The sequence below is a fragment of the Genypterus blacodes genome, unplaced genomic scaffold (genome assembly GCF_046128005.1).
Source record: "Genypterus blacodes isolate CSIRO-AG114 ecotype Tasmania unplaced genomic scaffold, CSIRO-AGI_Gbla_v1 ptg000044l_1, whole genome shotgun sequence".
In the NCBI taxonomy this organism is placed as follows: Eukaryota; Metazoa; Chordata; class Actinopteri; order Ophidiiformes; family Ophidiidae; genus Genypterus; species Genypterus blacodes.
In genome coordinates, this window is record NW_027466857.1 from 1748514 (window position 1) to 1775088 (window position 26575).

The 26575-nt window shown below is 41.8% G+C and overlaps 1 protein-coding gene across 3 annotated transcripts; it reads right to left on the bottom strand.

Moving 5' to 3' along the window:
- On the bottom strand, window positions 1-26341 carry arhgef37 (Rho guanine nucleotide exchange factor (GEF) 37). Of its 3 annotated transcripts, XM_076148966.1 has the most exons (20): window positions 26224-26341; window positions 20696-20790; window positions 20564-20596; window positions 20133-20255; window positions 16941-17452; window positions 12366-12495; window positions 11517-11664; window positions 11030-11229; window positions 10590-10720; window positions 10153-10257; window positions 9239-9352; window positions 8427-8596; window positions 7994-8141; window positions 7762-7890; window positions 6541-6736; window positions 5710-5879; window positions 5239-5352; window positions 4052-4247; window positions 3122-3291; window positions 1-2185 (listed from the first exon to the last, which is right to left on the bottom strand). In XM_076148966.1, the coding sequence occupies exons 5-20, from the start codon at window positions 17436-17438 to the stop codon at window positions 1967-1969; spliced, it is 2838 nt and encodes a 945-aa protein (XP_076005081.1). In that variant the 5' UTR covers window positions 17439-17452; window positions 20133-20255; window positions 20564-20596; window positions 20696-20790; window positions 26224-26341; the 3' UTR covers window positions 1-1966. The 3 variants fall into 3 exon arrangements, with proteins under 3 accessions (XP_076005081.1, XP_076005080.1, XP_076005082.1); XM_076148965.1 differs by having other exon boundaries at window positions 20564-20790; XM_076148967.1 differs by lacking the exons at window positions 3122-3291; window positions 4052-4247; window positions 5239-5352 and having other exon boundaries at window positions 20564-20790.
- Between the last annotated feature and the right edge of the window lie 234 nt (window positions 26342-26575).

Sequence of the window (26575 nt, forward strand, 5' to 3'; positions counted from 1 at the left end):
TTTCTCTTTAGTTTTATTGAAGCCACAAAGTTAGTTCAAGGCCGCTCAATACTACTGCTGCACTGCACACACTCCCATCCATTGAGAGTGTGTGCATTATATACATTGTATCTTTGGAAAAACTTCATGATTCATTTCAAGGTAACCCTGCAACATCAAATAAGTTAAAAACAACAATTAAACAGTTAAAAAAGATAAATTACAAAAGAAGTTGAGATGATAAAAACAGATCAGCATGTTATACAACAAATCAAAAACGTGTTGGTTTGTCAGGAGGTTAGAAACAATCAGAGGTAAACTGACCAATATCAATAAGAACACACAGGATTATCACTCGGCTGTGCAGTAAGACAAGCACTAATACTGACAATAGTTAAGTCGCATGCGCACACAGATGCTCGCTTCAGTTACACACATAGTGAAACACAGGCTCTGTTATCAAATATATCCAACCATGGTCTCTTACTCCATCTAGTGGTGGAATCAAAAAAAAACACTAGCTTCATTTAGGCACAAAAAAAACATCTCATCATACCAGCAGACACTAATTTCTCTCAGTGTACCTGTAGGACAATTGTCATGCTTAAACACAATATGTAACTGTGATTGAAAAGGAAACAAACATGGATACGTGGGTGTTGAGTCTAGAAGAAGAGGGTGAGAAGCTTGGGATCTGTGAGTTAGGTATAAATGAGCGGACAAGAAGCATCAAGTACAAAAGCGATAGCTGCCTTTTGAACAGATTCAAACGAGTGGAATCCCTGTTTTTGTATTCACAGTATTAAGCGTTCCTCTGTCTGTCCCTGCTGCTGCTGCTGCTGCTCAGCCCTGACAATCAGATGGAACGAACAGCAGCTCTGGGCCGCTGCCTTCACACCTACACTGCAGCATAAACAAGGAGAAAAGGGACACGGATAATGTATAATATCGATGTCCTTTGGTAATACAATGGCCGTTGCAGTTGCAGCCACAGGTTGTCAGGGTGACACATATCATTACATGTCCAGACTGTCTTTTGACATGTTATTAATATGGAAATCTAATGTATAGCACAGACATGGCCCTTTGTGTCACTCTGCTTGCATTGAACGCGCAAAAGAGGAAGAATGTCTGTGAGGCGTGTGTTTGCTGTTCATCAGGTTCAGCAGGTTACGAATGTCACTCCAAAATGTAGCGAAAGCTGAGAGATACTGAAGACTCTCAAGTAAAATACTACTGAAGTCATTCTCCTTTAGGGCAACTCTTTTTATTTTCTAAAAGTCCCTTTCGGCCTGTTCTACTGTGAGCTGAGAGAACAAAAACAAAATGGTGGTTCGTTGTCCTAATAGGCACAGAAGAGAAAAGTGAATTTTGCAATCAGCTTATGAGACTCAAACACAAACATTCAGCACTTTACATTCCATTTTCTAAATGAAAGACAGTAGGTTTGCTCCCTAAATCTTACTGAACACTATTCTGTCACCGTCTTGGGTTGCTAAGTAGTGGTGACATTTTGGCTACTTGGTAATAATAAACAGGACATAAAAAAGTTTGCAGTGCAACTTGAGGATTGTCCTTTAGTTAGGAGATGCTGGTTAAGAAAGTGTCCGCCTCAGCAGATAAGCACATCACATACTGTACATTCTGTGGGCTGGAGCCATTTCAAACTATTTTCATATGCACAAGTTATGCATCCATGTTGGCACTGATTGTTTTCATGAGTTTGCTGTTTACATTAAATGTGACGTTCTTAAACTAAATACTTGTTTAATGTTTATAGAGTGAGGAGCATTTTTAATGGTTCAAGCCTGCTCCCATTACGCCTTATGTGCAGATTTTCAAAAAGCACAAATTTCCCGTTATGCTTTAATATAAAAGAGGTGTCATCCATTTTGCACTGAAAATACATATTTTGGGGCAAAAATGCAGACTTTGTTCTTTACAAACCAACAGTGCTGGTTTTCCCACTGCCTTCCTTCCCTTCCTCCTAGAAGTTGGGCTGGAAGTGGCTGGGTTGCCAGGTCTCTGCAGGCATGATGGTAAGGTAGTTGGAGGGCACGTAGCCTCTCTGTCCCCCACTTGCCTCTACAAGGCTCCATTCTCGGTTCCCTCTTTTGTCGTGAGCCTCAAGTACGCGCACCTGCTCACCGGCCCGCAGAGAAACCTCGTGGTTTCCCCTCGCTGTGAAGTCATAGGCTGCTAACACCTAGAAGAGACGACAGAGTCAAAAATGGAAAGAACTCACATAGACCCCTGCTTCTAGTTACATTCCTAATTGAATTGAACTCATTTTTAACATTATGAATTCATTCAAAATAATAGAAGAAGCAGAACACCGCTTTATTTTATCCCAGCAATTGAGAAATTCAGATCCACGCAGCTACACAGCCCATCTTACTGATGGAATATGGTCATGATCATTAACCAGCGGAGGGCTCACATTTCCATTTAAGTGCGTCACGTAATGATGGTCTGCTGCCTTCTAGCTCTTGATTGACTCAACGCACATGCAATTCTATGGGTGATGAGGTCCAGGGATTAGAATCACTGCACTAAAGCCAAAACCTGCATTTTCAAAGTTCAGTTTTTTAGAGGGGGAAAATATCAATTAGTGCCAGACGGAGACAAATAGATTGGGGGTGGGGAGGGGGCGGTATATGAGCAGACTCAGGGTCATTGGTTATGGAAGTGGAGAGAAAAGGGCATGAAAATGTATAAGGTCACTGGATCCATCATTCACTTTAACAGCCGGTATAAAGGCACATTACATAAATCTCTTCCTCTCACGTGTGCGCTCACGTGTGATCCATCACAGATTTACTAGCTAAGGTGCTGTCCTCTCACACATTTGTGTTACTCATGTAAATGAACCGCATAACACACACGTTTTTGGCACACACACCATCACAGCTCAAAGAGGTACATTGTGGAAATTAACTCAGGACCCGTAGCAAAGCGACCCATTTACAAGGTTGGACCTTTCCATTGACACACACACACACACACACACACACACACACACACACACACACACACACACACACACACACACACACACACACACACACACACACACACACACACACACACACACACACACACACACACACGTAAAAGACTGAGGTCTGAGTCTCAATCTCACCTGGAAGTAGGGCAGGTTCATGGCTGTCATCGGTCGGCTCTCCGGGGTGTAGGAGTGTCTTCTGACTCCGCCCATGTCCTCTGCCTGGTGAAGGTGGGGTGAAGGGGGCGGGTCCTCTGTAGGTTGGTGATAGCGAATTAGCTTGGAGCAAGGAACGTAGCCTCTTCTCCCTTTGTGGAACACACAAACATTCAAGTCGTAAACAGAAGATTCATAGTTTAGTTTTGTATACATTTACATCTAATCTAATATTTCTGTCAGTAAAGCAGTGCGTTTATAAGTTTTTAATCTGAAAGGTAAAAAAAAACAAAAATCTAAGCTTAAAAGAGAAGGAATATCTGTTTTTAGTGTCCAGGTTACAGTAGATACTGTAGAGTGATGAGAGCCTTTGTATTCTGATCCCAGAACAACAGCTAATCCACCATTTCTTAGCTCCTCCTCCAGGTTAGTTACAGGTTCAGAAAATGCTGGGTTGAGCTCAAAAGCACTGATTGCTCATGACCATGAGGTGGAAAACTGACATTTTTAGCGCACAACAGTATAGACTTTCCATAATGTTCACAAAAAGCTGTGTCGTGTGTCGTGCCCAAGTAGGCTGACTGAGTGTTGCGACCCTTAGACCGGCTGCTTTCCTGTTCTCCTGGCTGATGTGCCGTCTCCACACCATAAGGTTCCCCACCCTACAAGGTCATTGAGTGAGTCCATTAGTTTTGGTTAAAGTAGTCCCCATTTCTGGTGAGAACCTGCCTACGCGCTGACCCCTCTGTAATGCGTGTGTGTGTGTCTAAGAGGGTCACGCAAGACAAATTTCAGATTGATGTGTGTGCATGGTAACATTTCACCCAATAAAGTTTCTTCTTCTCCTCTTCTTCTTAATACTATTTGATGATAAATATTTGATATTTATGCAAGCAGAATGCTTGGTTTTACCTCCTGCATCAACCAGCCATCTGCGTTTATCTCCCCGGGTGTCCACCTCAGTAATGGCCGCCACCAGTTCACCTCTGGCCAGATTCAGGTCCAGGTCCCGACTGCCCACCACCGCGCTCATCACCTGGTAGATCTTTCCAGAGCCGTGTTTGTCTGTCAGCTGCTTCAGACGGCGCTGCGACGATGGGCTCAGAGGCTGATACAAAAATAAACATGGAAAGATGTTAGCCACAGACTATTAATAAGAATAATACTTTAGGTATAACTGAAGATAAAGGGAACTAAAAATGAAAAGGACCCAGAACCTGGACCTGACTGAACATTTGCTCCTAAGGAAATTTCTAAATAAAGTTTAAATAGAATCCAAGATAAGTCCTCCCATCTACTTTCATCCAAACACTTGAAACCTAAAGAATGGAAAAAAAAAAATGCAGGACATGGACTTTTTTCTGAAAAGGCAGCTTGGGGAATACAGCGGTACTTTATGGTCACAACACTTAAAGGCATTAAAATGATCGTTATCAAGAACATATCTACAGAGTTTGATTACTAGAGAGAACTTCTTTCTATGGTGCATATCCACACTAAGGGCCAGATTTACTAAGGTATTTTATGGGGCTTTTACAGACCGTAATGAGACAAATGCTGTTTGTCCATATTATTTACTAAAGTGATGCACCGTGAGTTTGTGCTGATAGAATAAGAAAACAGGCAACCATAAAATTTGCTTAATAAAAGTGCAAAACGTATTTCCATGCAGCCGTCTTATTACTGGCTCATTCCAGCGCACACTTACTACATTAGCTAGGCAGAGGGGGGAGCAGTTGAGGGTTCGGTGCCTTGCTCAGGGGCACCTAGGCAGGGCCTCGAACCGGCGGCCCTCCGGTTCCCAGGCGAAAGCCCCACTGACTGAGCTACTGCCGCCCCAGTCAACTGGCTGTGGCTGTGCTCCTCAACATAATTCGTCTTTGTTTATATCCAGCTAAATTGAAAACGACTTTGGTGCGGAAATTTGCAGCCTGGGCGGTCATTTGCATCAGACTTAAATCAGGCCCGCAGAATCAATCTGGGTGGCTGTAGCTAGTCTTGCAAAGCTGAAGGACACTGGACATGTCGCTGTTCTACTGGTTTACATGTCACTTATGTTACATTTGAAAAGGTTTGAATGAAAAAATGTACTTGCTTACCTGTACAAAGGGGCTGTTGAACGTATCCTCCACGTCTCGACGAACCGTCTCCGGCTTCTTTGCTCCTTCTAGCGCAGCAGAATCTGACCACTCCCCGACTGCATGGGTGCTGGTCTGAGGCGAGATCTTTATGTTAACAACTGAATGTTCATAAATGGCTCCAAATCATCTGAAGAGCCAAACCGTTAAACTGAAGGAAGCTCAGTTTAATTGTTCTTCATCCTTATCATAACATTAACCACGAGCACTTACATGTCTAACTTAAACCCTAACCCGGAAAGAAATCTAACATTAAACTAACCTATGTCCTAAAGTCATTTTGATATCGTAGAACAGTGAAGATTTCTGGAAATGTGGGAATAGAACAAGAGGGGTGACACTGGGGTTAATCGTAAAACCAGCGTGCCTTCAATTATTGAGCAAACCAGTTCCTGTTGCATAAACTGTTACAGGTCTGAGTCTCAATCTCACCTGGAAGTAGGGCAGGTTCATGGCTGTCATTGGTCGGCTCTCCGGGGTGTAGGAGTGTCTTCTGACTCCGCCCATGTCCTCTGCCTGGTGAAGGTGGGGTGAAGGGGGCGGGTCCTCTGTAGGCTGGTGATAGAGAATAAGCTTGGCGCAAGGAACGTAGCCTCTTCTCCCTTTGTGGAACACACAAACATTCAAGTCGTAAACAGAAGATTCATAGTTTAGTTTTGTATATTTCTGTCAGTAAACAATGAGTTTACAAGTGTAAAATCTGAACCGTTAAAGAAAACAAAAACTTAAGCTTAAAAGAGCAGGAATATCTCTTTTTAGTGTCCAGGTTACAGTAGATACTGTAGAGTGATGAGAGCCTTTGGATTCTGATCCCAGAACAACAGCTAATCCACCATTTCTTAGCTCCTCCTCCAGGTTAGTTACAGGTTCAGAAAATGCTGGGTTGAGCTCAAAAGCACTGATTGCTCATGACCATGAGGTGGACAACTGACAATTTTAGCGCACAACAGTATAGACTTTCCATAATGTTCACAAAAAGCTGTGTCGTGTGTCGTGCCCAAGTAGGCTGACTCTGAGTGTTGCGACCCTTAGACCGGCTGCTTTCCTGTTCTCCTGGCTGATGTGCCGTCTTCACACCAGAAGGTTCCCCACCCTACAAGGTCATTGAGTGAGTCCATTAGTTTTGGTTAAAGTAGTCCCCATTTCTGGTGAGAACCTGCCTACATTTCGCATTTTCACTTCATTGCCGTGACACAACAAACATTGTACTCCTATTACTATTTGATGATTGATGGCTTGTGTGAGCAGAATGCTTGGTTTTACCTCCTGCGTCAACCAGCCATCTGCGTTTATCTCCCCGGGTGTCCACCTTAGTGATGATCGCCACCAGTTCACCTCTGGCCAGATTCAGGTCCAGGTCCCGACTGCTCACCACCGCGCTCATCACCTGGTAGATGTTTCCAGAACCGTGTTTGTCTGTCAGCTGCTTCAGACGGCGCTGCGACGATGGGCTCAGAGGCTGAGACAAAAATAAACATGGTCAGATGTTAGCTAATAACAAAACTGATGCTTAAGGTATAACTGAAGAGAAAACGGAACTAGGACCTCACTGCATAGGCTGACTTTTGTTTTAAATGGCAGGTTGGGGCGGGGGAATACAGTGGTACTTTATGGTCACAACACTTATCCAGATTACATATCTATAGAGTTTGATTACTAGAGAGAACTGCTGCGATATCCACACTATGGGCCAGATTTACTAAGGTATTTTGTGGGGCTTTTATAGACCTTAAGGAGACAAATGCTGTTTGTCCATATTGTTTACTAACGTGGTGCAGCGGGAGTTTGTGCTTAAAAAATGAGAAAAGAGACAACCATAAAATTCGCATGGTTGAGTTAATGCATATGCATTTCAGGGAGCGCTGATGTTAAGCCGCAAAGAAATATGGGCAGATTACGGGTAATTTATGCATATGGATTGCTAAAGCGGATTTATCATAGCTGATCACCGTTGTAGCGAAGGTAAGTGTGCATATGATTTATCGTCTTTGAATAGCAGGTGTTAACTTCTTGGCGTGGTAGAGCTAGGTTTGGGAAAGGAGAGAGTTTCTGAATCGAAATTTAGGCACCAGATCTCTATTTCTTTTATTCAGTCTGTATGCTGATGACAAAGACACTTGAGGTTATTCATAATGCCTCCTGTCTGGTAGTTAATGCCCCAGTATCTTATACACACTGTATGTTTATGAGCTGCAATATAAATATATTAAGGAGCCACACTTACTGCTTCCTCTCGTATATTCTGTATTTATCTATATATGAATCCTCTGTCAGACTGGCACAGCTTTTCATTTTAGTGTTATGTTGTAACAAGGGAAACGTTTATCCAGGTGAGTGACAAGTACCTGACAAGTGCACGATTACTGTATATATTGCAATTCTGTGGGGTTTCCAGGAGGTAAATGAAACAAATTCTGCAGACAAAAACGAAAACAAGCTGCTTTTAGACACAATGGCTCCATCACTCGCTCCATCTGCGCTAACCTGAACAAAGGGGGCATTGAGCGTATCCTCCACATTTCGACACACCGTCTCCAGCTTCTTTGCTCCTTCAAGCACAGCAGATTCTGCCCACTCCCAGAATTCACGGGGGCTTAGAGGGCTGTGCGGGAGCTACAAGAGGTTGAGAATGGGAAACGTACAAAAATGCTATGACAATTTGAAATGTAGAAAACCTCACAGAATAATACGACATAGTGGTTTTAGTTTTGTGTACCTGTTGAGCAAAGCCTTGGAAAAGTTGCTCCATGTCTGAGGCGAGATCTTTATGTAAACAACTGAATGTTCCTAAATGGCTCCAAATCATCTGCAGAGCCAAACCATTAAACTGAGGGAGCTCATTGAGGAGTAATGTGTTGATTGTCCTGGGAAAAGAGAAGGAGAAAAGATGAAGACTGCAGTATCTGGATTTGAATTTGATACCATTTTAGAATGAAGAATACAGTATTATTGAATAAAAATGTGTTAGCTTTTGACTATTTTAGGAACCAAAGTATATTTGAGAATGAAAGGTCAAAGACTAATATTCATTCATGTAAACCTTTAATATGGAGCTTTTGCTGGAACCAGATCCGCAATGTTAACACGTGAAATGGATCACCCAATTTCTGAAGAACCTATGACCATGCAGTTAGTTAATCTTTCTCTACTTGTATGTGTTGGCCACATCCTGTTCCTCGTAGCTCAGAGAGGATTTGGCTTCTATCACTTCATAGTCAAGCAGCTTGTCCAGTCTCTTCCTGATGAGGTTCCTCGGGCCCACCAGGAGGTCCCGGAGTGCACACAGAGGCTTAAATATCAGTGTGCGCATTCTTTTCTCCTGGGGTGAGGGAGGAAGTGTAGATATTATCAATACAAGAGTTGAAAGAAGGTGATCTGTATATAGCACTGATGTTGTTTATTGTGTTTCATTCATGTTCTGTCCCTCAGCTGTCCATCAGACGTACTGCCCATCAGTCGTTCATAATCGTGGTCCTTTGGGACTTCAGCACTGCATATTTTCATTAAATCAGGAGTGTTTAGCTAGTCAAGATATGGGAGGTACCAACTCCTGAACAAGTGAACTCTTGTGACTTAATCAGGTTTGGGTAGAGCAAAGAACATAAGGCTCTGTGGTCCTTGAGAAACAGAATTTTTTTATTTGTACTTTAGCAGCAACATGATGCGGCTACCAAGCTGAGCGTGTGAAAGAAGCTCAAGAAAGTGTGAAGGATAACAACAGATAAAAGTCCAAAAACCAGAAATAAGTTTTTCACTTTGATTTGCTTCCCATTGATGAAGATGAGGCTTTACAGTGGAAACTTGGGTCACTACTACTGCTGACGCACTTTCCATCACAAAGCAAAAATGGTTTACATTGGAGGTTTAATCTCAGTGACAACAATGTACTTATTCCGAGATTGATGAAAGAACAGAGAACATGACTTTGCTCACGCTTTTGAACGCTTTTGAGTTGACTCACAAATGTAGGAAGTATCCACTGTCTGAGCGCGGTAGTGATCTCCTTGTAGCAAATAGCCTCTTTCTCTCCATCCATATCCAGGTCAAATTCCTCTGTTTTACAGGAAAGGAATCCCTGCAGAAAGAAGTGTATATTTTTGATGAATCCACAGATTGTGAAAGTATACATTCAATATTATTATACAACTGAGTTTGTTGCTTTTAGTTGTTGTTCAGTACCATATAAAGTTCTGCGGGGAAGCACTGAGCAGCAATATTTAGTGTACTATATACTGACAAGTCAAATCAAATGCAAAATACAAAAACATCAGCTGTTTAGCCCAACAAGTAGGAGTGATGTTTCTCCAAGTGAAGAACATTCTGAGAAAAGAAAGAGTCAACAGTGCTGATGTTTGTTCAGAGCTGAGGACTTTGGTCAGAAATAGAAAGAAAGAGGAAAAACATCTTTCAGGAAAATGTTGGAAGTGGAAAGGTACACAGAAACATGTGTTTGGCTTCAAGGTCTGGGGGAAAGTTTGAGTTTACACATGATGACTCATACACATGCAGCAATGTGATGCATAATAGAATAGAAGAAAAACCTTACTTACTTAAAAATTTGACTGAAAGAAAGAGTTGTGTATTTTATTGTCAAACTGGGCAGGAATCCAAAATGGATTTCTTTCTTTTATACAAGGTATGGGCAGCGATGTGAAGTGAAATGGTGAATGGCCTATACCTGTGCTGCTGGGAAGTTTAGGGCCAGGGTCAAGAGCATCCAAACACTAGCAAGTTAAATATAAGAGTGTTTGCTCAACACTTCCTGGGATTCATACTCTAATACACTAATTTCTCTTGCATATGACGCAAACCCACTGCATTTCTATACCAGCATCAGCCAGCGTGTCAGAAGCTGTGGTAGTTTAGCAGTTCTACCTGTAGGTGGTGCAGATACATCTCCACATTCTCGAGAAGTTCCAGGATTCCATGTTCCAGAACGGAAAATAAACCTTCCAGGGCATCAAACTCCTCATCCACCAGCTTGAACAGAGAAAACAGGGAGTCATTTGTTTATTCCTTGACTGTTGAGCAAAACCATATGAGCACCAAACCATCACAGTCCCATGATAAACTGACCTATCAACCAGGTGTCTTACTGTGATTTTTATGTTTCACTTACAACAAGTGGAACAGTTAAAGGGGAAAAACCATGGATTCATTACAAAAGGTGTCTCCTTTGTGTTTGCAGGGTGAAAACATGGAGATATCAATTTCAATGTTTTACTGAGTTCACTGGTTCATGTTGCTACTGACTGGCAGAGACGTATTAGAAAATGAAGGGACTATATCGCATTCAGTTTTGGATGGTTTACCTTTGGTGCTATTCCAGTCCCGTGTTTGAAATGTTGACTGAGCCTGGCGGTCTTCTTGGCAATGCTGTGGCTGTTCAGTCGGTTGATCTTGTCCTTGATGGTCAGAGTCTCTGTTTTTTTGTATTTATCGGCTACAAACAACAACATGAAGGTCAGCTAATCTTGAATTAACCCAAAGCATTTCTAATACTGCAGCAAGACCTGTTGACACCTCTATATCAAAAGAGCATTTACAAATGTGTGTATGTGTATAAGGTGTTAAAATCTGCAACAGGAATATTAACTTAGAAATCATTTGTTACTTTGCTTGTAGCTTCACTTCAAAGGTTTACTATCAGATTTACTGAACATTTGAATAAAGATTTCTCGGCCACTTGAGTCCACTTAGCTCCTTTGGTAGTAGAAAGCAGTCGTAAGGTCTTAATGGAAACACCACTTACCAACTTCTCTGAAGCGTTTATACTCGTTGATGTGACAGTTCAAGGCGATGGCGGTGTGTGCAGTCGTCTCTAGGAGTGCGTATGCTGGGTGAGCGGGGTCTGTGTGTCTCTTGATGGTCTGCAGGAGGAGAGGGTAACGGGCCATTCTTTGCATCGGCATCACCAGGAAGAAACTCAGGGAGGTGGCGTTTATGTCGGGCCTGGAGATTTGGAGGAATAACAGGCTACTACAGGGAAAATAACAGAGCACCAATATGCTAACAAGATGTTGCCTTCAAGGGACTGATATAAGAGCCAGTCTATGTTAGATAATAGAACAATTTTTGACATTCTATATTTATGGCCAAATTTGAAACCCCCTGGTCTGAGGTCAGAGGTCAGGATTAAGTGTACACTACCAGGAAAAATGAATCCCAATCCTTCCCCCTCTACAAAGCCTGTACAGGTAATAAGTATGATGCAATAATACAAAATGACATAAACCTACGCTGAAGTCTTTATGACTTTGACGATGTCATTCCACAGAGCCTTCTTCTGTTTATAACTGTTCTCCATTGTTGTAACGTTGTTGTAGTTGGCCAGGTATTCCTTATAGGCTGCTTCGATGTCTGAAGATAGGCTGAGGAAGGAATCACCTGTAGAGAAGACAAAAGATTTAGCTTTAGTACTTTCACAGTCAGTCACAGTGTGAATTTACTTTTAGGAACCAATTTCTGTGTGACTATGGCATGTTTGCTCTTTCTAGAAACATTGCAGACACACCTACAGAAATTATTCTTGGACATTGAATGTGAGGTGAACTAGATAAACAGCAGATTATTCTACATATTATACAACAGGTATACTGGGATAAAGAAGGCAATGGGTGGGTTCATCTCAGACCTTCAGTTAATAAGGTGTCTCTGAAGTGAAAATGGAATCACTGCACTGAAAGCAGCTTGCCTTTCATCTAAAGGCTTCTTCAGCACTAAAGGCAGGTCACTAGCGTCCCACCCAGGGTTCATGGAGATGAGCCCAGAGAGCCCAGATCCACATCCCGCAGTGGGAAATGCGCCACCAACCACATTAGGTAGAACTGACCAGAACTTTCAGATGACCAGCAAAACATCTCCTATTTCTTATTTCAGTCCAGTGATATCAATCCCTAGACACTTCAATAACATGTTGATGTCAATCCACAGCCACCAAGTATGAGGTTAGCAAGTGAGTGTTTGTCCTCTATGTGTCAGTGTGTGGTTGTTGCAAGCTTAGGCGTTTGATTTGAGCTGCAAATTATTGTTTTTGTAATGTTTTTTGTTAGTCCCTCACATTAAAAGTCAATAGGAATTTGTCTTACATAGTGCTTCCAGGAATTGAGGGTCTCCTGGCTGAACTTTCTTCTGATCCAGCAGGCTGAGGAGTCGACCCGACACGCTGATCACATCGTCAATGTAGAGAAACATGCTGTCCAGGTGGGCAGGAGGAGGCTGGGTCACACACACACACACACACACACACACACACACACACACACACACACACACACACACACACACACACACACACACACACACACACACACACACACACACACACACACACACACACACACACACACACACACACACACACACACACACACACACACACACACACACACACACACACACACACACACACACGGTATTGGTGTTGTTTTCATGGGACTTGTTTTCATGAGAATTACATACAGTATACACTGCAATCACATCTTGCTTTGGAGTACAAGATTTCTGGTTGATTGATTCAGCTATGTGTGCGTCATGCACTATGTGCATTCTCCTCTAATGAAAAAAGAGTGGGCATGCTCACTGATGGCAGACAGAACAATATGCACATTGCAGAGAACAGATCAACAACTTTTTGTCTGACAATGGCATCATTCATCCACATTTATTCTGTTTTCCCCAGCCCGGCCCTTCCTCCATGCTCCCCCCACCTATTATTCGTCTCTCAGTCACATGTGAAAAGTGAGAGCCATTTGCCACAAAATAAAAACAAATGAAAGGTGTGTGTTTAGAAATCACATTCTTTTACCTACAATATATTCTTTCATAACTCTCTTTTCCATCTTTCATTACCTCACATAGCCATTCTGTCCAAATTGCACTGTACTAAAAGAGAAATCTTATTCTAAATGTCCATCTCACCCTCCAGTCTCCTATTCACTGGTTTCCCTGTAATTTAACTTCCACTCCATAGTCCTTTCAGTCTCTTTACCCCCTCATCTCCCATTTGCTCAGTGGCTTATCGTCCTTGTGCACATTCCTAACCCGTTCCTGCCATCCCAAATAACCTCATTATTTTCTGTTTTATGAGAGCTCATTTTATTTTGGGAACTATAATCAAAGATGATAAACAAGTGATGGTCAATAACTCACAGGTTATGAAAGCCAATAATAATAAACACCACCATGCAATTTCAGCACAACAGTACCTCTGGATACTGTTGTGACAATTCAACATACAATAACTGCTTTTTATTGTTTTATTATCCAAATGTAATGTAATAAAAGCTCACTTCACTGTAATAATTCAAACACGGGACAGGAACCTATTACCACTCCAAATTTGACTCACACTGTTTTGCGGGGGCACACAAGACTGAAGTTTTGAATTGTGATGTTTTGTTTAAAAAATAATTGGAGGATAGGTGAAAAAAAGCTTCTGCAGTCGGTCACACAACCCTTCAATCAAGCAAAACCTTTTCTCAAAATTGCTCAATCACGGATTTGCAACACAGTTACATCAATTATGCCAATTATATGCCTTGTCTGATAGCCTACTAGATTATAAACAATCACTTTGATCTGCTCGAATGACCTATTATTCAAAATTAATTAATGACAGTAAGAGCAACCCCAAATTCCTATTCCACACAGTGGCACAGCTTCCAAACAAACCTGCAGCCACAGTCAGCTCTGAGTTCATACCAAACCACTTCATGGACTTTTTTTACGGACAAGATTGATGATGAAACATTAACTGACACCTCTACTCCCACTAACATTGCGCCTATGAGGGACCCTCTGTCCTGTATCCTAAGCCGCTTCAAGACCGTCTCACTGGCCAGCTTTACCAAACTAGTTGCCTCCTCCAAGCCCACTACCTGCTTGCTTGATCCTCTCCCTGCTAAAATTATTAAGGATCTATGCCCAGTGCTTGAGGCCTCTTTGCTTGATGTCATAAATAAGTCGCTCTCCACGGGGTTGGTGCCTGCTGCCTTAAAAACGGCCGTAATCAAAACACTGCTAAAAAAGCAAACAAAAAGACAAACAATTATGGACCTATTTCAAATCTTCCTTTCCTCTCCAAAATTCTCGAGCGTCTGGTAGCAGATCAGCTTATTGACTACCTTGATTCAAATTAATTATTTGACCTGTACCAATCTAGGCTTCTACATAGTACCGAAACCGCTGACAAAGGTCTCCAACGACCTACTTCTCACTGCTGTTTATGCCGCTATTTTGGGATCAAAGTGCAGCCTTCAACACTGTGGATCATAATATCCTACTCCTCCGCCTTCAGAATCACATTGGCATTTGTGGTCTTGGTTAAGATACTACCTAACAAATAGGTTTCATTTTGTCTCATTAAAAAGCACCAATTTGCCTCGCTACCCTGTAAAATTTGGCATTTCACAGGGTTCTGTATTGGGCCTATTACTATTTTCATTACATTACATTACATTACGATCATTTGGCAGACGCTTTTATCCAAAGCGACTTACATTACATTACCACCCTTCGCAGAGGGGGGAGCAATTGAGGGTTCGGTGCCTTGCTCAGGGGCACCTCGGCAGGGACTCGAGCCGGCGACCCTCCGGTTCCCAAGCGGAAGCTCTACCCACTGAGTTACTGCCTCTATATGCGATCTATATGCTCCCTCTTGGAAACACAATTCGTCAGTTCGGCATAGATTTTCATTCATATGCGGAGGACACCCAATTGTACGTTTCCATTAATCCCTCTGTGGGACCTCCAACCTGGAGTCCTGTCTTCTAGCCGTTAAAGGCTGGATGACAAAAAATATCCTGCTTCTTAACGTCAATAAAACTGATCTTGGGGCCAAAGAAGCAGAGATTGAAAATTTCAAGAATCAGACTGTTTCTTAGCAAAGCAAATGCTGAAAGGTAATTCATGCATTTGTCTCCTCCACACTGGATTATTGCAATGTCCTATTTCTAGTTTGAACTCCTCTGCACATAAAAAGCTGCAGCTTGTTCAAAACACTCCAGCAAGAATACTAACAAAAACTTCCATCAATTCACACCAGTCCTTGCGTCGCTACATTGGCTTCCAATCAGTGCCATGGCTGACTCTGAGGTCTTACTTCTTACCTATAAGATACTACATGGCCTATCTCCAGTGTATCTTTCTGACCTTATTACCAATTACGTTCCCGCACAATCTTTAAGATCCCAGCAGGTAGGCCTGCTTGTCAATCCAAAGGTCAAGATGAAGACCTCTGGACATGGAGCATTTTTGTACCACGCTCGTTTTCTCTGGAACGCACTTCCTACACTTGTGGCAGGGTCCCTAGAAATGTTCAAATCCCGCCTAAAGACACACCTCTTCTCAGTGCATTTTGATATCTGCTAAATGGGCCCAAAGCACAGTCTCCTACTTGCAGGAGAGTGATTGGCCAACCCACACCCGAGTGTGGGGTCCATGGGTCAGCTCTGTGGCTCAGTGGTTGTTTCAGCGATAGACGGCTGCTTTCCCAGAGGGATGCCAGGGTGCTCCCTCCGTTATCTCACCCCCCCTCCCCTTCCTTTTTTTCTTATACATTGAGGCAGTGGTTCCCAAACTTTTTCTTTCGCGCCCCTCCATTCATGTGTCCCCCGATACAGAACAATACGGGCCGGCTGATCAGCGAGACAAAGATTCATATCGCTCCTCTTCCGATCCCACGCCGTGCAACCCCCCTGCAGTAGCTCTGTGCCCCCCTAGAGGGCGCGCCCCCCACTTTGGGAACCACTGCATTAAGGTTTTTTTCGAGAGTTTTTCCTCATCTTCCTAGAGAGCTTTGGGCAGGGTCGGGTTTTTTCTGATGTTGTGGGTCTGTAAAGCCCTTTCAGACATTGTATGTGATATTGGGCTATACAAATAAAATTGACTTGACTATACCACTGTCAACTCTTGATGAGTTGAGCATTTTGGATTAAGGCACCTTGCGCAATGAAACTGTGATCATAGATACAAAGAAAGAAAAGGAACCACTTTATTTCTTGCACCTCTACATATGTTATTAGGTTTCTAAAGTTGTTTATTCAACTAAAGCACCCAAAACAACCTTACCAAGTCAATAGTTGCCAAAGACACTCAATGGCAACCCACATTTTTGAAACTGGTTGATCCAAGTAGTTTTGGTTAAACCTGACTCAAGTGTTGTAGTTGTGTTTCACTGTCGTGAAGCTGACACAATAACACATCAAAAATACATCAGGAACAACATCATGAAGAAAAAAAGCTCCTCCTCCTGCTGGCACTGTACAGCAATGAAAGAAGGAAATAACTAAAAATATTAAATAAAAATCATTTTTGCAATTTTTTTCTAGTACGTAGTTGAATAGTTATACTTTTGGTAGGCTCTTATTTTATTGTTATCTTAACGCCCTTTATTGCTTTGCACTATTCACTTTGCTGCTGTAACATGTGAATTTCCCCGTTGTGGGACGAATAAAGGATTATCTTATCTTATATTATCTTATTTTTCTCTGTTAAAAAAAACATGTGTTAGCTGGCGACACTTCTTGTTTTCTCTGTAATCAGTGTAATAATGACATTAACTGGTAATATTTCTTTAAATTTGCAGCTCAAATCATAATAATCAGAATTATTAAAATCTAAAAACCTCAGACTAAAACCATGAACTCATATTCCTTTCTTACCTGTAGTTTCTGCAGGTTGCTCCTGATGGTCACAGTGCTGACCTGCAGCATCCGTAGGTAATTCCTCTCAGACTGAACTAGTTCCTCTATGGCTAGCTGGTGTCTCTGGTCAGCTTTCTCTTTAGCTGCTGCTTCCTCCTCTTCAGACTTCTTTCTAGCCTCCTCAACCTCCTCTACCGTCTCCTCCGCTACCGAGCCTCTTTCTGAGCAGCTGTCCAGGAAGGAAAGTTTTGAATTTGCCTCCAAATTGAAAACTTCTGAATCTACATCCTCTACATCGCTCTCTGAGGTCTCAGGTGGTGCGTCTGCAAACACAGATAAATCCGACTCGATTGCCTCATCTTCTGCAGCATCAACGTCTTTGTCTGAGGTGTAAACCTTCTTTCCTTGAAGATTTTGTTTCAGAGGGTCATTCTTGGCTCCAAAAGGAGACCCAACAGCCGATGCTAGCTTAGGAAGAGCTAGTTGGAAAGACTGAGGCCTCTGGGGCACCGCCATGTTGGGGGAGATCACTGACAAACAGAAACATGTTTTAGATACTGATAAGACACAAAATCATATGTTTATATTGCTAAGCATCATCTCTCATATATGGAAAAAGCCTTTTTGGTTGCCTGGGATATTATCTGGATTTTTGGATCTCAACAAGGCTTTAAGAAAGAAAAGACAAACTTCATGATCTTAAATTTGACTTATTGACCTTTTCATTGAAAATGTCAAGGGGGGAGTAGGGAGGCCGTAGTCGAGTGGGTAGAGCTTCCGCTTAAGAACCGGAGGGTTGCCGGTTCGAGTCCCTGCCGAGGTGCCCCTGAGCAAGGCACCGAACCCTCAATTGCTCCCCCCTCTGTGAAGGGTGGTAATATGATGTAGTGTAAGTCGCTTTGGATAAAAGCGTCTGCCAAATGATCGTAATGTAATGTAATGTAATGCTTGTGGCAATGTAATGTCAACAGCCACAAGGATTCTCATGTTTTCTCATGCCAACCAGAAATAAAACAATATAAATATAAATAATGTCATAAACCCCAATCATAAACACCTACCAGCATCTTTTAACATTTACATTGAAAGAGGCGTTACCACAGTACTTCTTTACCTCGTCTGAAAAAATTCAAAATGTGAATTTGGCCAGGCGACTGTCATGCATTTGGGTAAAAAGGTTTCTGTAAAAGTGCCTCTGCTCTGGTTGTCCCAATCACTGATTTGCCAAAATATAAATAACTGGTCTGTTGATTGTAATCGTGCCTTTGAATGCATTAAGTGGTGGAGCATACGTTATGGTATTTCCTTAAGGTTGTACTGTATTCAGACCTGGCATGTTTGAAGCACTTATTCCGAAATCATCGGTTCGTTTGGGGTCCGGACCAAATCAACCGATCCGAGACCGCCAATCGCTCAACGGAGCGGTTCGTTTACAGGGGTTAAGCAAACAACTCAATTAACCGATACATCTCAATTGCTTGTACTATATTTGCAATGCACATTGGGAAACGTTCGCTTTGGCAGTACATTCTGTTTACCGTAGCAAGTCTCCGACGGAGCAATCTTAAGGCAGTGGTTGTCTAAGTGCATTGACACATTGTATTCCAATACTTTTCATTTATAAATGAATGAGACGATAGCAAGTACAACAATTAGGCTCACACACAGACAGAGACAGAGACAGACTTCTCTGACTTGACTTAGGTATCTGCATGTGACCGTTCCATCTTGTTCCCTTCTCCTTGTTCCCACCAACTTTTATCGAAGCACGTACGTCTCTGCATTAAGAAGACCAGCCTAAACAAAGTCTGTTGATTAGCAGCAGCGTGATACCGATTAAACCTGACTGTGGGGTTTGGATTTTGTCAAGCCTATGCAAAATAAGGCCCAAGTGTGTTGAGCTTCCTTCGTAGTACAGGCCCCAGGGGTCAGCATGAGATGGCTTTGTTTACATTGTTTCCTGTTGGAAACAGGCAGTGAGGGTAAATGTATTGTTATAAATTCTCTGAGTTGAATCCTCATGCTTGCGGCCCACCAGGAGGCCTGCAAGCTGCTTACAGAGCAACTAATGCTACAACCATGGAGACAATAAACCATATCACGGCTCAACTGAACAGAGAACAAAATCTAATGTCTGTTCCATCCTTGACTCAGGCATGTAATTAGAACTTCTATGCAAGTTCTGATTTATGGCACCGGTTTAGCCTAAAGAACTTGAGGCTCAAGATTTCCACTGTGAATTTCCACTGGTGTGCACTGCAGCTGTATGGCAGCTTGTTACACCGCAGTTCCACCCTTGGCTCTTCGAAATTTGCGTTGGCATCTGCCGGTCTGTCTCGTGGGCCGGAGGTTCCCAACCCCTGGTTTACACTATAAATCTAAAATTAATACTTACTTCCTACAATGTTACATGCATTGCACTATTCTACCTTGTGTCACTCCACACTTCCATGAGCATTTACACGCATGTTAACATGTAAATTCTAATCCAATTAGGGCAATGAGTTCATTAATTCTAAATCATGTGATCATATTGAAATCATGATAAATTGACGACAGTGAGAGTGTTTGTAATCGACGTAATCAGGTATGCCATCGTCCGGGGTTAAGCATTCTGAAAATGAAGAACCTTTCCTGGCATACTTCTATTCACCAAAGCATCATATATACACACTCTATTCATGTATATGGCTTCAACACAAACACAAACAACACCACAGAATAGCTGAAGCAACAGCGACAAATGCTTTTGGAAAATTGTATTTTCTGTACGGGTGTTGCTTTTTTGAAGTGTTCCAATTGCACAAAGATATAAACATATGATATATTATGCCCACCTCTATCACAGACACATATGATTTGTCTGTCTGTTTCTCGTTTCCCTCCTCTAGAAGGTTGCAGGGATTTAGCAGCATATGGCATCATGAGTTTGAGATTGCTGACGATTGGGGACAATGCTAAGAGGTGATTCTGCTCTTAAAGGACTTTGTTTGACTTTATGCGTTAGGTCATGCAAAGATACAACAAAACAGCTTCATCTAAGTCAAGTCCTTGCACAAAAAGTGTTGATACATCCCAAAACAATGTCTCACACGTTAAGACATCTGCTGTCCGCAAGCCAAGACAAAACCACAGCAAACACAACACCCTGACAATAAGTATATGTGTGAGAGTAACTAACTACCAATAAACACAAGATCAAGTTATTACCTAGTGCAGAATCCCTGCTTCAGCTTCAGTGAACCTCGGCCTCTCCTCTCTTGCTCTCTTACTTGTGTTGTGCTCCTCTGACCCGGCTGAAGCAGAATTTGCTGCAGTAGACTGGCTGCTTGCCTGGAAAACACACAAACACACAGACACGCTGGTGTAACTCTCCACAGTGACTCACACACAGCAGGCTGCTGCTGAGCCTCATGTGGCAGGAATATGTGAAAGCATGTTTGCCAATGTGCATGTGTGAGAGGAAAGGGGGATGGTGGTGGAAAGGAGGGCTCAGCACGCTGTTTTGTAAAGGAAAAAAGAGGGAGGGGGTTGAAGAGCGGGTGCTGAGACACACACACACACACATACACACACACACACACTCACACACACACACAGATTGACTGCAGCAGCTGGTGGGAAGAGGAAGTAACACTTACCCAGGCAGGGGCTGATTGGCTGGCAAGCCTTCACTGTGGAATGGTGGACCAATCAGACATTAGGAGGCTTTGAGAAACATTAGATGGACCAATGAAGACAGAATGTGGAAGTGATTGAAGTTTTCCTCTCACAGGAGACAACAGCACCAAGGGATGTCCCATCCTCTTCTCTTTTCTGGCAGAAAGTTAAAAACACATTCACAGCTCCATCTTTGGATGTCTTTCACCTGCAAATAAAAAATGAAATAATTCTAAAAACACAACAGACAAACACAACAGGACAACAGCACATCAGTTAATTCAACATAAACAAAGAAATGTAACAAATGCTAAATATATTTACAACAATATTCACATTAATAGGGTTAAGGAGACTCAATTAATTTACGTCCTTTGCTATACTCAACGAGCACCCTGAAATAGTGAATTAAAAATGTAAATAACTTTTAAACTAAAAGTTTTAATCTTATTATCCATTTTCTATTTTAACTAAAAACATTTTGCACAGTCAATCACTGTCCACTTTCCAGATGCAGGTACCCATTTAGCAAGTATTGTCCCATTCAAGTAAATCAGGAGGCAGAGGTGGGGGCTGATCAAGTCAATGAGTCATTTTTCAACATCAGTTAAGCAAAATAGACATCAGTCTGAAATGGACAGAAATGGATGTTGCTGTATGTGATTGTTTGTATATTTGCTCAAACATGTAAACATTAACTTTAATGAAAGCAAGTTAATATCTCAAAATGTACTTGTACAAAGAGGTTGGTCAGAGGTTGTAAACATGAGGTCATGACCCTGGGTGATTTCAGTCCTCTCTCTTTGTTGTTCAAAATGAAAGGGTGGAGGTTTAACACTGACAGAGCCGGCAGGATGGGATTATCACTGTCATTTCTACTGCAAACATCTTTCCTCAACCTTCAACTGTTACATAACCTGATGAAGAAAGTATACAAATGTAACTGGATCTGGACCAAATCGCACCTATTGATAGATTGATCATGGGATAAACATACATGTTTTTCCATTGCCACAGGCTCCATTTTATCTATGGAAACTGACAAAAATATTGAAGTGTCTAACGCAGTGGTTCTTAACCTTATCTGAGGTACTGAACCCTGCATGCTTCATCAGTGCATTCACCGAACCCTTTGTAATTAGAAAAATAAAATGTGATTTCTTCAAAACTTAGGTATATATTTTATCAGTGCATCAGTTGCACACAAAATCATGTGGAGAAATACCAATAAAGAAGAGGCGGAAACCCGCCTCTTCTTTATTGGTATTTCTCCACATGGCTCCTCACATTCACTTCCCTGGCCATATAAGGCAGTTGGGTCCCGGTTGCTAGCGTTATCAGCCTAGCTCTCATTTCCCGTTATTCTGCATTCTGGCAGTTTTAAACTTGCTACATTTATCCACTTGCTCCATTTACCTGCGTAGGCACAGCTGTGGTCTGTTATCACTCTTTTGTCTTGACTATTCTCTGCTCCATTGCCTAGCTGTGGTCCCACCTGCGTGACCCCTCTTTAAGGCCCTGCTATTGGTAGCTTTTGCATTCACACATATATGTACATCTATATAAATCCCACACCCTGCGGAGACAACAAGTCTTAAAAATGTCTTGCATCCTTGGATTGTTGGGTTTTGATGGACAGAATAGTGGAGCTTCATGTCAAGGAAGTGGTCCAACATTACATCTACACTTGCCCCCATGTTTCATGTTCGACTGAGCTCATTCTGGCACTCAGCATGGCTCATAAACACAGAAAACAAATGTCAAAGGACAATTTTTGCAATGTTTGTTTTACTCCAATAATCCTCAATCTATACACAACTGGAGACTGGAGACGAATAGGATTTGACATAGTTGTAAAAATCAAAGATGGATGTTGTTTTATTTACTAGGGTGGGATGAAACCCACCATTACCATTTGTAATCCAACATGGCGAAGAAAAATTGTGTGTTGCCAAATTGTCGGCAGTCAATTGCTAGTGTGAACCGGGCTATACTGTTTGTGTCTTGACCCCTGCAAAACCCTGAGAATGACTCACCGAACCCCTGGGGTTCGATCGAACCCCTGGGGTTCGATCGAACCCAGGTTAACCTTGTGAATATCTGCACTAGGAGCACTATTGTTATGAGAACTGAATGTTGTACTGAAAAACAACTGATAATGTAAAACTGTACATTATTATACACTTATCAGCTGTCAGTGGGGCCAGGACGTCATCCTAGTACAGCTTCAACAAAACAAAAAATAAGAGCACAAGTTCCCTGCATGTGTTATTATCTTAATGAACAAAGGACTGAATGAACATCATAACCTCCTTAAACACTCATTGATGACCTTAAGATGGTCCAATTAAACATTTCTTCAGTATTTCTCACTCTTACTCTCAATGCTAGTGAGCACCACATACACACAGGCAGGCACATGTGCACACACACGTATACACACATAGCGTCATATCATACCTTGTCACTGCAAATACTTTCATGCTTTGTAAATCAAAATAAAAAGCCAGCGTGAACAAAGCCTGATGTGCAGTGTATTCATTGGATACGGCCCAGGTTGTTCCCTGCCTGCCGGTAAGAATGAAGGAAGCAGGAAAAAACAGCAGCCATTCTGGGTCCATCAGGGAGGAATGCTGCAGAGTGGGATTCTTCATTTAAGCACACTGATCTTTGTTGCCATATTGAACAAAGTCAAATGAGAGTGACATTCTCCGAGCCCAAAGCTGATGTTGTAAGATAAGCATCTGTCATCGTTACAGAGCACCACATACACACAGGTGCACACACACAGACACATACACACACACACACAGACACACACACGGCCATTATAATGTACCTTGTCAATACAAATACTTTCATGCTTTGTAATCGAAATTAAAAGTCAGTGTGAACAAAGCCTGACACAATGAAGGAATTCATTGTAGACAGTCCAGGTTGTTCCCTGTCTGCTGGTAAGAATGAAGGAAGCAGGAAACACCAGTAGCTAATTTGGGTCCATCAGGGAGGAATGCTGCAGAGTAGGATTCTTCATTTAATGACACGAGATGATCGCTATGATGACAAGGCTTTTTTAGAGAAAATATGACGTGACATTATTCAGCATTGAGGCAGCACAGTGATCTCTGTTGCCACATTAAACAAAGTCAAATGAGAGGGACATTCTCCAAGCCAAAACCTGTTCCAAACCTGATGTTTTAACATTCCAAGTTAAAAATGAACTGATAATGAACAATAATACTTCAATGCGCCTTGCTGTAATAGGAGGACACGCCTCATTCTGCAACTATGCAATGTGTCACGTAACCTTGACGAACAATGAAACCCTATTCATAAATTGCTTAATCCCATTTTTGCCTTTACTTGCAGTAAGGACAAATACTAAAGCGTATGGAGTTCATGTAAACATACTGACTGTGTGCAGAACAATCCTGCAATGACAGCTTGGCACAAAGAGTGTGACCATCCTCAGATGCAATCTCCGGAGACAATGAATGTCTGAAAGAAGTCCTTAGCCCTCCTCTTGATTTATCAAATGTTTATCAATGACCAATACCTGGTCATCATCAGCATCTGGACTCATCCTTACCTATGGGCTCAGATCAGTGGAAGAACTAACTAAGGACAAAGAACCAAATTGGAGCTCAGTAAAACAGGAAATTAGGAGGTGCTATCGTAAATCTAATCAAGTTGCAATGAGGAAACACTGGAGATCTTAAACTTCCCAGGTAAAACATTAGTACTTAAAGCAACTTTCCACATTTACGGTAACTTTTACATAGTGCCCCCAGAAATCTGACAGCACAACTTTGACAGACGAGTCTTGTGCGAATAGCAGGCAACAGGAGCAATATGATGACACTGATGGAAGTTAGCACATCTGAAATTACAATGTTGACTTTAGCTAAACATTGCCTGACTTTACTCATGACCTACTCTATCTTGAGAATAATGAATTGGTACAGGCAGGTAGCAAAAGATCATAACCAACTAGTCATTCACAACCAAAAAGTTATAGTTATAATGCCAAAGCTTCTGTAAGGGATAAATAATCTGATACTAGTAGAGCTAGTAAAGAGTAAATTAGGTCATCAATAGAGCAGGGAGGTCACGCCAGTTTCTGAAAACAAGGTGAAATGTGAGTCAAGGCTGGGTGGAGTGATGACTGTGCAGGGTACAGAGGAAGCTGTGTTTACTGTAATTCCAGGGTTGGACCCATGAGTCCTCATACACAGAAATAGCTCGACTTTGGCAGTGTTCTATATGTAACAAGACAGCATTTCACACCTGACAAATGACACCAGCATTCAGAGTGAAAGGATCACAAAACCCCTACATAAACAGTATCTGATACCTATTTTTAAAGCGAGTGCATGCCCCCACCGAGGCAGAGAAGTCCTCCAATTATGTCTGTCTAAATTACGAAATTGAACAGCTTATTGATTAGACTATGAAAATATTCAACTGTTTGTTATTTAAGCGCCGGCATCAGGTCGATTCATATTTTATATTTCCGAAAGTAGTGAGTACACATGTCCACCAAGTTTCTGTTAAAGGAATGAACAGTGGCTAGGAGGTTAGCAGCATCACCTCAGAGCCTCACAGCAAGAAGCATTCAAACAAATCTAACTGGAGCTTCTTCTTTGTTGAATTTTCTTATTCTGCTAGTGATCTCCTGTCTTTACGGACTAGAGATCTGTCTAGGGTGTACCCTGCCCGTTGACCAAGGACAAGCTCTGGCCCCCCAAGACCATGAACAGGGTACACAGGTATGGGATGGACTGCCTCTGGACTGCCATGATCATTGTTCCTCAGTTGGTGCATGTGTTTTGCATTTGTACATGACAATTAGTCTTTTAATAATCTTACGGTGACATTTTAACATCTAGCTAAAGAGAGTGAATTGTTCGAGTGGATTCTATTCTACATTAAAAATTACTAAACAAACTGGAAATACAAGTAGATGACATTTTCAAAAACACTGAAAGAATATTCTTGTCAGTCAAAGGTTAATCCCAAACGAATATAATCTAATTTTAAAATAAGTTTGAAAAAAAGAACTGGACTGGTCATTTTTTATGACACTTAATGGTTTATTTCCTCATAACCACGTAACAAATTTGGTTATCAAAAACAAATTTACAATTAAAACCTGATTTGAAATTATTATGGAGAATAATAAGAGTTTGATATAATTCACCACACAACCTAGAAAACATTTAGGCTACAGATTCATGTAGATTTTTGCTCATATAAAGACTGGTACTGACATAGAAACTGATAATATGATTAGACAGACTCTGCCTTAATCATGTGACTATTAAAGCAAAAATGTGTGATCCTCGCAGAAGCACACGGAGATACACACTGTTCCCCACAAACCTACGCCTTCGTCTCTGCCCAATGCTTTATTCATACTCTGAGTAATGCCATATTGTGAGGCTCATAATATGACAAGCAGAATATGTGTCCATTTCGTTTCAGAAATTTGAAGACATGGGCGCAAACGATTTATGACGGTAGTCTGCGCCTCGATCGGGATGGCAATAAATAAAGGCGGGGTGGAGGGTATTTATAATTAAACCGACAGTTGTTTCCTTTTAAATACGTGAACAGCAGACAAAGATAAAATATGGTTTACCTTTCTGTGTCTCTTAACACGTGACGGGTTTAATCCGGAGCTCCGTGCTTCTGTCTCGTTTAGTCGTCATGACATTGAACCCTATTCACCTGTTCACCTGTTGTCTGTCATGCGGTCATCTATACCAAGAATAAACATACAACACCACTTCCTGCCAAAACCTTTCAGAATAATAGCTGTTCCCATGTTCAATGTCAATAGTTTTCAGAGTAAAAGCACGATTGACGTGATATTTCAAATGTGTGTATTTCCATATTCAAAGACGCATCTTAATATTAATGTGTACTCAGTGCTATACTGTGTTTTTTTCACGTCTTGCACCTTGGACCTTGGAGAAAGGTTATGCTATTCT